The sequence below is a fragment of the Callospermophilus lateralis genome, chromosome 18, assembly GCF_048772815.1.
Source record: "Callospermophilus lateralis isolate mCalLat2 chromosome 18, mCalLat2.hap1, whole genome shotgun sequence".
NCBI classification, from domain to species: domain Eukaryota; kingdom Metazoa; phylum Chordata; class Mammalia; order Rodentia; family Sciuridae; genus Callospermophilus; species Callospermophilus lateralis.
Window position 1 is genome coordinate 7,370,366 of NC_135322.1, and position 14,371 is coordinate 7,384,736.

General features: G+C 50.5%; 2 protein-coding genes across 4 annotated transcripts; one reads left to right on the forward strand and one right to left on the reverse strand.

The window, feature by feature from the left end:
• The first annotated feature begins 318 nt into the window (after window positions 1-318).
• On the forward strand, window positions 319-9,477 carry Tulp2 (TUB like protein 2). 3 transcript variants are annotated; one of them, XM_076838278.2, is made up of 12 exons: window positions 319-618; window positions 1,005-1,037; window positions 1,532-1,583; window positions 2,027-2,153; window positions 2,814-3,311; window positions 4,680-4,801; window positions 5,777-6,094; window positions 7,064-7,176; window positions 8,314-8,428; window positions 8,567-8,665; window positions 8,888-9,059; window positions 9,318-9,477. In XM_076838278.2, the coding sequence occupies exons 2-12, from the start codon at window positions 1,006-1,008 to the stop codon at window positions 9,449-9,451; spliced, it is 1,782 nt and encodes a 593-aa protein (XP_076694393.1). In that variant the 5' UTR covers window positions 319-618; window position 1,005; the 3' UTR covers window positions 9,452-9,477. The 3 variants fall into 3 exon arrangements, with proteins under 3 accessions (XP_076694393.1, XP_076694395.1, XP_076694394.1); XM_076838280.2 differs by having other exon boundaries at window positions 5,777-6,076; XM_076838279.2 differs by having other exon boundaries at window positions 319-444.
• Window positions 9,478-10,602: 1,125 nt separating this feature from the next.
• Ppp1r15a (protein phosphatase 1 regulatory subunit 15A) lies at window positions 10,603-14,156 on the reverse strand. Its single transcript, XM_076838339.2, has 3 exons — window positions 13,933-14,156; window positions 11,418-13,115; window positions 10,603-11,058 (listed from the first exon to the last, which is right to left on the reverse strand). Exons 2-3 carry the CDS (start codon window positions 13,113-13,115, stop codon window positions 10,684-10,686), a joined length of 2,073 nt encoding a protein of 690 aa, XP_076694454.2. The 5' UTR covers window positions 13,933-14,156; the 3' UTR covers window positions 10,603-10,683.
• Between the last annotated feature and the right edge of the window lie 215 nt (window positions 14,157-14,371).

A 14,371-nucleotide genomic window follows, 5' to 3' on the forward strand; every position in this document is an offset into this window, starting at 1 on the left:
TTGATTGGTCCACGCTAGCTCAGGACTCCTGCGCCCTCGTCTAGAGGCCCCACCCCTTGCCGAAGCCGCTCCCCTATTCTGGAAAGTCTCAGCTCCTTTCTTACAAGCTCCGCCTCTTAACGCAACATTTCCTGCCTCGTAGGCCACCCGAGCGAAGACCTAAAAAGAGAACTACAAATCCCGGCAGGGCCAGGAGGTGGGGGGGGAAAAATATATATATATATATATATGAGTGTACTTCCGCGGATATCTTGGCCTCATGGGAATTGTAGTTTTCACTTGCAAATTATAGTTCAGAAGCAATTGCACAGTTCCCCTGACAAGTTTCTTACAAGTGAGCTATGTAGAGCGAGACTGTGAAGCGGCCCCTCTGGGGCCCTTTAAGAAACAGCTGTGTGTCGTTCCAATTCAGAATGCCTGGAGCAGGGTTGCCTGGCAGCAGAGGTGACCCTGGGTCATTGCTTTGTTGAAAGTGGAGCGCGGGGGACCAGGGACCAGGAGGGCAGGAACTAAGGCAGGGCTTAGTGAGAATCCCCCTCACTCTCATCCCTTTTTCTTACCCTGCCTACTTCCCAGAGACTCAGAGATTAGATCCCCAACTCCTCAAGAGAGGGTCAGGTAGGTTTAAAGTGTGGCCACAGCGGGTGAGCACTGAGGCCTAAATGTGACCAGCTCCCCAAGCAGGAGGGAGGAGTGGGTGTCTCCAGGTTCTCAGGAAGGTGGACTCTGAGGGTCTGGGACCACTGGAGGTCAGCTGTTTGGGCCCAGAGCCTTGATAGCTGGGTGCAGGAAAGACTCAAGTATTGGGGGAGAAAGAACTGGGCTTCTGAGTTCCTGATGTTGATAAAGCTGGAATCAGACTACTGGGTCTCATTCAGTCAGGGATGCTGCAATTTGGGCTGTCTAGGTCCAGGAGAGAAATTAAGGTTTTGGATTAGGTGTTGGAGGGCAGCCTCCATTGGGATGTTAGATCTGGGGCCTGACTTTGTGCCTTGCTTCTCCAGAATGTCTCGGGAGAATGACACTTGGAAAAAAGAGTGAGTGGGGACGCTAAACGGGCAGTGGTGGAGTGGAGGTGAAAGCGGAAACTTAAAGCTTGATTGTGCCCCCTATACATTCTCTCTCGCTCTCTTGCTCTCTTGCTCTCCTTCTCTCTCTCAGCTTGGCCTCATAACCATGTTTAGAGGCTCAGTACTATCAGTCTTGCAGGAAGGGGCTGGGGACTTGGACTCCTGGGTCCCAGAGGGAGGGAGCTACTGGTGAAGACTCATGGGTCTGAAATAGGAGGGACGGGAACCTGGACTCCAGAGTCCTGAGACAGCAAGGGTCTGGGATCTCTACTCCTGGATTCTAGATGGTCCGGTTCTGGGAAAAGGATCTTCAGAACTGGTGGAGCAGTGCCAGGTTCTGCACCTTCTGTGACCTCACATGTGCTCAGAACCCAAGTTGGGCAGGGCAGGATAGAAGGGAAGAGCTCCTGGGCAAGGGAGGTGCCCTGCTTGCTGTCACCACAGGCCTATATTTCTCTCAGGACCCTGGGGGATGAACTTGCTGCTCTACGGCTTCAGAAGCTGGAACAGCAGGTACCAATGCCCGGGAATCTTGCCACCCCTACTCTTCCATTTTCCAAACTTCCTCAGAAGCCCCATCCCCAACACTTGCTGGGCCCAGGATCACAGTGGTCTCTCTGAATCTCAAGTTTAGAGACTTCTGGGTCCCTGATAATTTGCCCAGGCCTACAGAACCCTTTTCTCCAGGAAATGAGAAAATAAGAATTCAGGAAGCAAACCCTGTTGATGAAACTCCTCAAATTTCTAAGGACCAAGAATTCCAGAGGGCAGGATAACTTACTAGTCTTGAGGGAGGAGGTGGTTGGATGCTAAGATTTTGGGATTCGAGGGAGGAGTTGAAGGGTTGAGGGCCTGGGCACCTGGCACCCAGTGGAGAAGGGGGTTCATGGATTCTCCCACTGGGCTTCGCTTGGTCCTGTCTTGCCCCTACGCACCCCCCTCTCTTGTACCTGCAGTGGCGACTGTTTGAGAAGAAGCAACGACGGAAACGCCAGGAGCCCCTCATGGTTCAGGCCAATCCTGATGCTTCCATGCGGCACCGGCGACTGCGGCGGCGAGAGGAGCACTTCCTGAGTGACACCGGTAAGGAAAGGCTCTAAGGGCTCATGGGGGGGTTGGTCTAGAGGGATTTTTGAGACCTGGACGAGGCTTAGTGGGGTCAAGGGGTAGGGCCTGGTAGAACCTCTGGACAAAGCTCAGGAGAGCTAACTGGCCAGTGAGACCGAGTGGGCAGGGAGGGTGTGATGCACCTGCAGAGTGGGCCAAGAGAATCGGGTGATTGGGCTTGGCAGAGCGCGGGGCGAAGCCTGGGAAGAGTAGAGGGCGCGGGGTGGGGTGGCACTCCGAGTGCCAGGCTTAGTCTGGAGAGTATGGAGGGCTTCCAGGCTTGTGTTATTTATTTATTTATTTAGCAGTACTGGAGAATGAACCCAGGGTTTCGCCCTTGCCAGGTACGCACTGTGCCACTGAACTACCTCCACCCGGGATTTGGGTAGAGAGGAAGAGAAACTAACTGTAAGGGCCTGGCATAGGATTGTTTAGGCCCGGAGCCCATGACAAATAAGTAGCCTAGCTGTGCTTTTGCTTGAGCCTTGGGATGAAGTTAGAGTTCTCACGCCCTCTTAAGGGTTTGGGTGATCAGTGAACGGCCTGATGTCTAGGGAGACCAGTTAGGATGTAAATCTTCACTAAGGATCAGAATTTGTAGATCATTTTAATGGGCCTCCCTGCACCTTCTCCCAGGCATTGGGAACCCTTTTCTCCAAGAGAATGTGCCAGAGGCCCATCTGCGTTTGGGTGCCCACAGTGCCCCAGTTACCATGAACTGTGGTGGAGATGGCATCGGCGAGCACAGGCCCCTGGTGTCACTGACAGAAGCAGGTATCCTCAAGTCCTTAGACCACCTCTACTCCAGAACTCTGCTCTCTGACCAACCCAGGAGGCGGAGACCCCAAGCCTCGCTCTTCAGGATCTCAACCCCCACCTCCCTCACACCCAGGAATTCAGGTCCAAAACCTCCTCCTTCATCACCCAAGGATCCATCCCCAGCTCTTCCTTCCCCCAAAATATATTCAGAAATCCTGCTCTCCAGTCTTCCTTCCTCCCTGTCTTTGTTCCCAGACAGTTCTGATCCAGAGTTGGAGGAAGTCTTCGTGGAAGATTTTCCTGAATCCCTTCCATCCTATAGAGAAAGGCTTCTGGGAACTTGTCGCAGGGGTTGGCTAGCCCCACGACGGCCTGGTAATTTTAAGGATATGTTTGTAAAGTCTGGCTTTCAGGTCCATGGGGCAAATCATACCCTTTATTTGATAACATTTTTAATGAATAATGATGTTATTCACTTATGTCAAGTTTACAATTCCATTGGTTTTAGTATATTCAGAGTTGTGCAACCATCACTACAATTTTGGAACATATTCATGACCCCAAAACAAAACCCTATACCCCTTAGCAGTCACTCTTCTTTTATTTCCCCTAAGACAATCCCTAATCTACTTTTTTTTTTTTTTTTTTTAGTGCTGGGGATTGAACCCAGGGCCTTATGCATGGGAGGCAAGCACTCTGCCAACTGAGCTGTATCCCCAGCCCCCTAATCTACTTTCTATCTCTTTAGATTTGCTTATTCTGGAGGTTTTTTATGAATAGAATAATATAATATATGGTCTTTTGTGTCTGGTTTCTTTAACTTAGCAAGTTTTTTTTTTTTTTTTTTTAAAGAGAGAGTGAGAGAGGGAGAGAGAGAGAGATAGAGAGCATTTTAATATTTATTTTTTAGTATTCGGCAGACACAACATCTCTGTTTGTATGTGGTGCTGAGGATCGAACCCGGGCCGCACGCATGGCAGGCGAGCGCGCTATTGCTTGAGCCACATCCCCAGCCCCAAACTTAGCAAGTTTTTAAGTGTCATCCATGTTGTAGTCCATTGTCAGGGTTCTAATCCTTTTATTCTAATGGCAGCCAACAATTTCATTGACAGGATTTTCAATTAGCATCCCAACCTCTCCACTCCATCTTTTTTTTTTTTTTTTTTTTTTTGCATCAGGGATTGATCCCAGTGGTGCTTTTCCACTGAGCCACATCCTCAGCCCTTTTTAATACTTTATTTGAAGACAGGGTCTTGCTGAGTTGCTTAGAGCCTTGCTAAATTGCTGAGGCTGGTTTTGAACTCATGATCCTCCTGCCTCAGCCTCCTTAGCCACCAGGATTACAGGCGTATTCCACCATGCCCAGGTCTCCACCCCATTTTAACTCCTCCATCTCTCTGATGCTGACTTTGATACAAGGGAAAGAGAGAACTCTGAGGTTGGGAGTGAAGCTCAGTGGTAGAGCCCTCATCTAGCATGCACAAGGCCCTAGGTTCCATTCCCAGCATTGGAGAGAAAGAGAACTCGAATTCATCCTTGTCTTTGGGACCAGGACAGTCAGACACTCCTCAGCCTTTGTAAATCCCCAGGTACACAGAGAAGGAAGAGGATGTGAGGGAGAAGGGTAGAGGCGGAGTGAGAAACCTGGAGTTCTGGCCTTAGCTAGCTAGCACTGATGACCTTGTCCCAAACTCCAGAACCCAGTCTTCCTGAGCTCAGTCTTTGACTTCTTCTACCACTTAGGGGCCAGTTCAGAAGACCAGAATGAACTCCAGGATGTCCAAGATGAATATGGGGCACCCAATCTGGCACAAACCCCTGGAATGGATGGTGACGGGGGACATGGAGGCTTGGCATTCTTCAAGGTGTGAGGAGGCGCAGCCATTAAGGATTTAGGAAGAGGTGGAGGATAGCCATCTGGGTAGGGTGGGGATAAAGTTCTGCTGTCCAATCAAAGGCCTTTTTCTCCCCTTTCCCTTGTGGACAGAACTATCCACAAGGCTGATGTGATCAAGTTAGTGGAGGCTTTGTGTGTGCTAGAGAATTCTAGAGGATTTAAGTCAAACTGGATGATTTGACTTGATGTGGGCATGACTGTTAAAATGGAGCACCTGCAGATGGGCAGGTGGAGGGGGTGGGCAGCTTTCGCCTGTAATCTCAGCTACTCCAGAGGCTGAGGCAGAAGGGTCGCCAAGTTTTTGGCCAGCTTGGGCAACTTAGTGAGACCCTGTCGCAAAATACAAAAAATACAAAGGGCTCAGGATGTAGCTCAGTGGTAGAACGCAACTGGATTCAAGGTGGGCGGTGATCGTGGGGAATGCAGCTGCCGCTGATGATAAGGCACGGCCTGAGAGAGCGGTGCAGTGATACACAAGGGCCAGTAGGCACCACTTTGGGTGGCGCAAATGCAGAAGATGCTTTCACTTGCTTAGATCCTGCCCATATTATGTGTCTAGATAAGTATGGGTTTCAGCTGAATGGGCAGTGCTATCAAAAGGATTAATTTTTTAAAATTTTATTTTATGTATTTATTTATGTGTGGTGCTGCTAGTGCCTCACATATGCTAGGCAAGCGGTCTACCACTGAGCTACATCCCAACCCCTCAAAAGGATTCTCCAATCAGAGTCAGTAGATGGATGGGCGTGGTAATGGGAAAAGATAATAGAGTTAGCCAATCAACAGATGTTTAGGGTTTCCTGGGTGGGCTGGCTGAGATGCTTGACCAATAAACAGAAGTCATGAGCTGGAGAGGGCGTAACCTTGAGCTGGACAGCCAATCAGCTCTTTGTCAAGGCTGGGCTCGACTCTCCCTCGATTTTGAATTTGGCTCGTGAGCCAGGGAGAAGACCTGGAAGAAAAGCAAGAGGAGTTGGAGTCTGCAGGGGCGAGCTCCGCAGCTGCCGCCAAGGAGGTGTCCGCGGTCCCGGAAAGCGTGGGCTGTACAGCCAGCTGCTTCGTGGAGGGCGGGGCTGGCTTGCTAGCCCGTACCCCAGGCCCTCCTGGCTTTCTGCTGGGAGAAGACTTGGAGACCTACGTCCTGCGGCCAGCGCAGCGGGGCCACATGGTGCAATGTTGCATCAGCCGCGACAAGCATGGCGTAGACAAGGGCTTGTTCCCCATCTACTTCCTCTACCTGGAGGTAGAGAACGGCCGGAAGGTGCGGTCCACCCCTTGGGGGCCCTTTTGCCCCACAGGCAGGGTAGAAAGCCCTGCCTCCCATGGGCAAGTCCCCTCCTTTCTTTCTTTCTTTCTTTTTTTTTTTTTTTTTTAATATTTTTTTTAGTTGTAACTGGACACAATATCTTTATTGTATTTATTAATTTATGTGGTGCTGAGGATCGAACCCAGGGCCTCACATGTGCTAGATGAGCGATCTACCGCTGAGCCACAATCCCAGCCCCAAGTCCCCTCCTTTCTGAGCGAGGTCTGGTCATCAGAAAGAAAGGACATGTCAACTCCCACCAAGCACCAAAATCCTTTCCTTAAGGCGCACAGTAACATAGACGCTACCAATCCTATAACCAAGTCAGGCCCACTCCAGAGTTGGGCCTGCTTCTTCAAAATCAAACCATACTTTCTCAGGATCCGAAGCCCCGCCCATTTCACCCCTCTGGCGGTTTATTGGTCCCTTCTTTGGGGTTACCCAATGCTGGGATAAACCCTTCCCCTTCATAGATTTCCCATTCTAAAGTCAAGACAGGCTCCTTTCAATCTAGTCAGTCCCATCCAGTGTGGCCTCTTTTCCTTTGGCTACAATATTTCTCCCAGAATGAGCCTTTTTCCTTTCATAGAGCCAAACCTGCTTTTCCTGGATGAAATGTCTTCCAGAGTCCTGTTCCAAGAGTCCTTCCCTATTCTCCAAAGCCAAGCCCTGCTTGAGCTCAGCCTCAGCCCAGTATCCTCTGGCAAAGGAAAAGGAGGAGATATTAAGATGTAAAGCCCCCCCCTTCAGGACCTAGCTGATCGGTTTATTTCAATGAGAATCTCTCCCAGCAAGCTCTGGGACACTTACTGCACCATTACTCTCTCCTCTGCAATGAGACATGGCATTTCCTTGTCTTTGGACTCCTCTGTCTCTAGCCAGACACCAGAAATCCATTCTGATGGGTTCTCCTTTCATCCACAGCACTTCCTCCTGGCTGGGCGAAAAAGAAAAAGGAGCAAAACTTCTAATTATCTAATTTCCCTGGACCCCGAAGATCTGTCTCGGGATGGGGACAGCTTTGTTGGCAAAGTCAGGTGGGCAGAGCCCAAATGTATTGTGAAAACAAGGTGGTACAGAGCCTGGGAAAGGAAGAGGCCTACACTTCCCAATAGGCTGTAGGGCACAAGTTCCACCTGCTTTAGGGCATGATGGTTTTATAGATTGGTTTTTTTTTTGGTGTGTGTGTGTCATTTTTGTTTCTGTTGGTCCTGGGGGTTGAACCCAGGGTACTTTACTACTGAACTACATCCCTAGTCCCCCTTTCGTTGTTGATGGGCCTTTATTTTATTCATTTATTTATATGTGGTGCTGAGAATCAAACACAGTGCCTCATACATGCAAGGCAAGTGCTCTACCACTGAGCCACAACCCTAGCCCCCCAGTCCCTTTTATTTTTATTGTTTTATTTTATTCTTGGTACGAGAGATTAAAACCAGGGTTGCTTAACTACTGAGTTACATCCCCAAACTTTTTATTGTTTTGAGACAGGGTCTTTGTTAAGTTGCTTAAGGCCTTGCTAAGTTGTTGCTTGCAATCCTCCTGCCTCAGCCTCCCCAGTCAGTAGATTACAGGCATGCTCCACCACACTTAACTGAGTTTTGTAGTTCTACAGGTTGTATATCCAGGGGTTTTGGAAAAGAAAAGCAAAAGGTTTTGAATAGTATGATGCACAGGCTAGTATTTAAGACAAATTCCTTCTTGAGAGGCCAGAGCTGGGACCCCTAAGTTTCTATGGGTGAAGAGATCTAGAATGTGATTTTGTATACCAGAGGGAAAAGGGTCCCTTCTTTTTTCAGTAGTGGAGATTGAACCCAGGGATGTTTTGCTGCATGCCCAGCCCTTTTTATTTTTTTATTTTGAGACAGAATCTCACTAAGTTGCTCAGGCTGGCCTCCAATTAGTGATCCTCCTGCTTTAGGCTTCCAAGTCACTAGGAAACAGGCATGCACCATTGCACCCAGCAGGGAAGAGGGTTCTTCTAAAGGGCCAAAGCAGGAGGCTAAACACATGACTCACCAAAGAAAGAGAGGGGCTAGGACCATGGATAACAGGGAACATGATTCTTACCTAGAGGACTGATTTGGGAAAGCACTTACAGCCAAAGAGTAACAATTTTTTTTTTTTTTTTTTTTTTTTTAACTTTTATTCTGCCAACTGCCCTTTGGGAGCAGATCTAATATATTGGGCACCAAGTTCATCATCTTTGACAATGGGACAAGTCCCGACCGGAAGCATTTGGTACCAGACACTGACCGGCTCAGAGAGGAGCTGGGAGTTGTATATTACGTGAGTGTATATTTTCCTCCTGGAGAGGAAAGAAGTGAGGGCAAGAGGGAGGGGAGGAGACAGAGAATGAATTAATAAGGGGCGGGACAAGAGGGATGGGAAGAAGAAGCCAGGCTAACTGGAATGTAATACTCCCAGGAGACTAATGTTTTGGGATTCCGGGGGCCTCGGAAAATGACTGTGGTCATCCCAGGAACCGACAGCCAGGGCCAAAGAATCAGCATCCAGCCACAAAAAGTGAGTCTTCAATGTCGGGAATCTTGGGCCAGAGTCCTGTTCCAAGAGTCCTTCCCTATTCTCTGGGGGGCCATCCTTGCAGGTCACGCGAAGCCTCTGGAGGACTTTGCCAGACACCTGTCTCAAGGAGTAAAGACTAGAGATTCAAGAATTCTGGGTCGGGAAGAAAAAAGGTGGCTGGTGGCAAGTTAATAAACCATGCCCTCCTACTTTTCCTTCAAGGAACAAGAGTCGCTAATGAATCGTCTCCAACGGGGGTCCGGCCAGGGGCTGGTCCTGCTGCAAAACAAAGCCCCATCCTGGAGCGACGAGAGCGGCGCCTACGTGCTCAATTTCCACGGTCGAGTCACTCGGGCTTCTGTCAAGAACTTCCAGATCGTGCACCCTGAAGACCGTGAGCTCCTGGGAAGGGCTTACCTGGGTCAAGGAGCATGGGAACTACTACTCCCATCAGCACTTGAGCGCCTTTTCGGCGGGGCTGACTCCTTGCCATTGCAAGGCCTATTGGGAACTGTAGTTTACACCGCCCTCGGAGGGTTTTCCCGTTTAATAAGAACGCGGTACAGTTTCTTAGGAGTCGTGATTCCTGAAGCTCTGAGGCTGGGACATTGCGGGGGTCTGGTTAAGGCTGAGTTTTTGACTTTCTCCTTAGCGGACTACCTGGTTCTTCAATTTGGCCGCGTGGCCCCAGATATGTTCACTATGGACTTCCGGTTCCCGCTTTGTCCGCTCCAAGCCTTCGCTATTTGCTTGTCCAGTTTCGATGGGAAGCTGGCATGTGAGTAACTCAATAAAATACCATCCCTTCACAATCTTCTATGTCTGTGAGTTTAGAGAAAGCATCCCAACATGCCTCCTCCTGCTTGTGTATGTGTGTGTGTGTGTGTGTGTGTGTGTGTGCGCGGGGTGGGGATTGAACCCAGAGCTGCTTTACCACTGAGCTACATCCCCAGTCCTTTTTATTTTTTATTTTGAGACATGGCCTTGCTAAGTTACTGAGGCTGCCTTTGAACTGCAATCCTCCTGCTTCAGCCTCCTGTGTAGCTGGGATTACAGGCGTGAGCCACCACACCCAGCACCAATACTTATTAGATACTGCCTGCCTGTTCGGTCCTGTGCTCTGTAGTAGCACCTATTCCTGCCAGCCTTACAGTCATCATGAGAGAAGGACCCTAACCAAACAAAACAAAAGTTCAGAAAAGCTTATACAGTCGCAATCTGTTAGTTCAGAGCAGGGCAACTCTAAAAAAGTGCCACTCATACTACATGTGCAGAATCAGGATAAACTAGCTAAGGGGCCTGGTGGGAACACTAGGCAGCAGGCAGAGCTCCCCAAAGGCCTTGAAGGTGGACTTGGGGGACTGAAAGCTTTAATTTGGCAAGAACCTAGGGATCCAGTAGACGGGGGAAGATAGGAGGCTGGACCTTTGGTCCACCCTTGTTTTAACTGGACAGATCCTGTGAGCTCAGAGAAGGGTTCTAAGCTTGTGTGGGTAATTAAAAAACATGAATAGTGAGTGTGAGCTCACTTTAACAACTGTGAAGGTTCCTACAATCCCATATGACATGTAAAATCCCATAAGGTGTATAAAATTGTTAGATATGTTGTAGATAAGAAAACTGAGTCTTCGCACACAGGGCTTATAAATATGAAATCAGGCAATGGAAAGTTTTGAGGAACAGTTGGAGAAAGTAAAGGCCATAGAGAATTAATTGGACCTTAATGCAACAGGGAAGCACAGATAACTGAAGCTTAACTTTTTCTTCTTTGGATTGGTGAGTCAAGCCTCCAGCCCTCTTGGGGAGATGCCTGCCCAAGTTTAAATAAATGTAGGCAGTTGCCAAAGAAAATCTACAAAACCCACCAGTCCTTCATACTTATCCCTCCAAATCAGGCACCCAGGAGGATACTGTCAGTACACACACAAAGACATTGCTCACTACAAATCAAAAAGCTTTATTCCTTAAATAAATCAACACTTTAAAAAAGTTAATAAATAACATGCAACCATTTGGTCTTAGCCACGCCTCCCATTGAGATTCAGGCTAAGAGCTGGTGCTTCCAAAGAAGGGGTATGAGGGGGTGTGGCCATAGCCTGACTCAAGGGCGTGGCCTGAGCTGGAGCCTCAGAGGAGATCAAGGGGAAAGATAAGGTCTGGGTAAAGGCAGGTATAGGAGTCAGAGAACTGGGTGCATTCCCAAGGCGTGCCCAGGCTCTTGCCCGGGAAGCAGGGGTAAGGCAGGGACCTAGCTTTTCCTGGGCCTGGGCGATGCGGCGGGCAAAGCGACTCCGATCCCGAGCGAACTGTTCCCAGGGGCCCCGGCGGGCAGCCTGGGCCGGGCCTGCCCAGACAGCCAGGAAATGCACGGTGACCTTCTCAGAAAAGCGCACCTGAGGACAGAGAGACAAAGATACATGGAGACACAAGGTTCCAAACAGAATCAAGGAAAAATCAGCTACACAAAAATGCTTGCTATTTGCCTAGTCACCTGCCTGTCAGACTTCCAAATGACTCACTGGAGAAAGATGGCTTTCTGGGGCTGCCTCCTCCTCCCACTGGGGCCCCAACCTCTTACAGAGGATTGCAGATGATGTGCATAGTCCTCCCAGAAGAGTTCCTATGCAATCTGCTGCAATGTACCTGGGACCCAGGAGTCCTGGCCTCCAACTCTTCCCCACTAGACAAGAGTTCCAGCTCCTAGCCCTCTCCTCCCTCCAAATAAAAAAAGATCTGGGCCCTCAGCACCCACCTTTCTGGATTTTGGGGGAGTTTCAGGGTCTGGATCCTGGGTGAGGGTCTGTGACAACCTGAGTCGTCTTTCTAGTCTGAGGGGCAGCTTAGGAGCAGTCCAGGGAGGTGGTGGTTTCTCTCCAGGTAAGTAGAAGGCCACTCTGAAGGGGCTGGTCTCCGAGTCTCCCCATTTCTCCTCAGCTTCCTCTTCCTCTGTCTCCTTTCCAGGTTGATATAGCCAGCCCCTGAGGTGGGCACTCTGGGCCTGAAGGGAGGGGTGCTGGCCCCAGGCAGCTGCTCCACAGTCCTCTCCTTTGTCCTCATTCTGCTCACACTCATCTTCCTCCTCTGTGTCCTCCCCAGGACGATACACCCAGGCCTTCAGGAGGGCACTTGTAGCGGGGGTGTGAGAAGAAGTCTCAGCTTCTCCTTCCTCCTCAGTTGATTCCCAGTCACTGTCCTCATCTTCCTCTGTGTCCTCCCCAGGACGATACACCCAGGCCTTCAGGAGGGCACTGGTAGCGGGGGTGGGAGAGGAAGCCTCAGCTTCTTCCTCTTCCTCAGTTGATTCCCAGTCACTGTCCTCATCTTCCTCTGTGTCCTCTCCAGGATGATACACCCAGGCTTTCAAGAAGGCACTTGTAGGGAGGGAGGGAGAGGAAGCCTCAGTTTCTCCTTCCTCCTCAGCTGATCCTGAATCACTCTTCTCCTGGTCCTCCGCATTCTCCCCTGGCTGACACACCCAGGCCCTCCGGGAGGCACTTGTAGAGGAAATGGAAGAAGGACCCTTGGCTCCTCCCTTCTCAGTTGCCCCTAAAGCACTGTCGTCCTCCTCTTCCTTTCTGTTCTTACTCGGTTGATTCTCCAAAGCCCCAAGCAGGTGCCTCTGGGCTGGAAGCCACGTCCATGGCTCTGGGTCAGCTTCTTTCCCAGGGGCTTCACAGGCCTTCCTGCCCTTCTCCCTAGGCCTCTCACCTGGACAATATCCCCAAGCCCTGGAGCTGGAGCCAGCCAATGAGGGGGAAACGGAGGTCTTCCTGGCTTCGTTTTCTGTTCCTTTTTCCTCCGTGGCTTGATCCTCTTCCTCCTCTGGGCAATACACACAAGTGCCAAGTTTGGATCCTGAAGACTCAGGGAAAGTGGAGGCAGTAGGAGCTTCTTTCTTGACATCGCTCCACTCCCAGTGTGATGAAGGATAAGAGAACTTGGTCACTCCCTCTTCTTGAGCTTTCTCCTCCCCAGGACTCTTATCAGAACCTTGCAGGGCTCTTATCTGCAGGCTGGGGGACAGGGGCTGGCCATCTGTAATTTCCCTTCCCTGCTCTCTGGGGACACTGTTTGCATCTTTCTCACGATTTTCTTCACTGCCTAAAAGTCCCCAAGCTTCAGGAGGGGAATTACTGGGCTTCAGGTCAAGGCAGGACTCCAGGTCTGCTTCTCCATTCTCTTGAGGTACTCCACTGTCTTCAGCTTCCCCTTGAGGATGCCTGGCCCAGGGACCATGGGAGATGGCCAAAGAAGTCTTCACTTCTCCCTGCAGGCCACCTTCTACCAGATTTTCTCCTGTTACTGCTTCTACCAGCCAGGGCTCTGAAGGTCCTGGGCCCCTCAGCCGGCTCCAGGCCCGGCTGAGGAAGCCCATCAGTGGGGACAGGAGGTAGGAGTAGTGGGCTTCCCTCCAGGGTGTGCTGTGATGGGGTACTTGGCCTGGAGCCATCTGTCCCAGATGAAAAAGGGGGAGAAGAAAAGGAAATAAGATTTAGAGGCCATTTAGGAAATGGCATCAGGGCATGACCCTGAGTCATAGCAATGAAATAGCAACACAAATGAATAATAACATGAGAATCCGGCCCCAGATTCCTTTCTCATCCCAGCTACACCCATCTCTGTTCCTTGCTTCCCTTCTGGACACCCAGCAGTCTGGGCCCCCAGCTCTCCTTCATTAGATCCAAGGGTCCAAACCCCTTTTCAGACCCAGAAGTCCCAGTCCCAAGAACAAAGATTTTTTTAGGAGCTTCCCTTGGGGACAAAGTCAGTCTCCAGTTCTCTTACTCTCCTGAGGATTGATAAATCACCTTCATCCCTTGGAGTCTCAGAATATTCTGAACTAGACTGGGGTTGGGGCTCAAGTGGTAGAGCACCTGCCTAGCATGCTGATCCTTAGCACCACATAAAAATAAAATAAAGATATTGTGTCCATCTAAAACTAAAAAATAAAATTTGAAAAAATATTCTGACCCTCAGATTAGTCCTTCACTGGGGACTCAAGAATCTGACTCCCGCACCCCTTCTCCCTCAAGCTTAGAGGACTCCGGGCTCCTAACCCCTACCCCTGCCTAAATCCGGGCCTCCAGTCCACTCCTCCAGACCCGGGAGTCGGTTCCCCATCTGGACCCCCACCAGACTCATTAGACCAGGCTGCCAGGCCCTCCTTCCATACGACGCTGGAGTCCAGGCCCCGAACCCTCCAGTCTCAGAACTAAAAGTCCATGGCTTTCCTCATTATTGGGGCCCTAGGCATTCCGATCCCTTACCGGCTAGGAGCGTCAGTGTCACCCAGGAGGCAGGAGCGCCGGCTCGGGCTGCCAGAAGCGATCGCAGGTTCGGATGGTTCGGACGGCTCGGAAGGCCAGCGCGTTCATCTCGCCCTCAGGCGTGGGGCTCAGGGACTCCAAGTATCACGCGCTGCCTCAAGCACTGTCGCGACAAACGGCTGCAGAATCGTGTGGCGTCTCGTTCACAATCATCCGCAGGCCTGGGAACCGATCCAATTAGCTCTGGCGCAGCCTGCAATGCTTTTATAGTCAGTCGCAGCCGACGTAGTGACATCACGAGAGGCGGGGTTTCGAAACGACAGCGCATTGGGTGGGAAGTGAAAAACAACAGGGACCTCTGGCGGAAATTCCAGGCTTTGTGACGTCACGGCGGCATTTCCAAGCATGGCCACGCCCCCGAACAAGCTATCTGTCAATC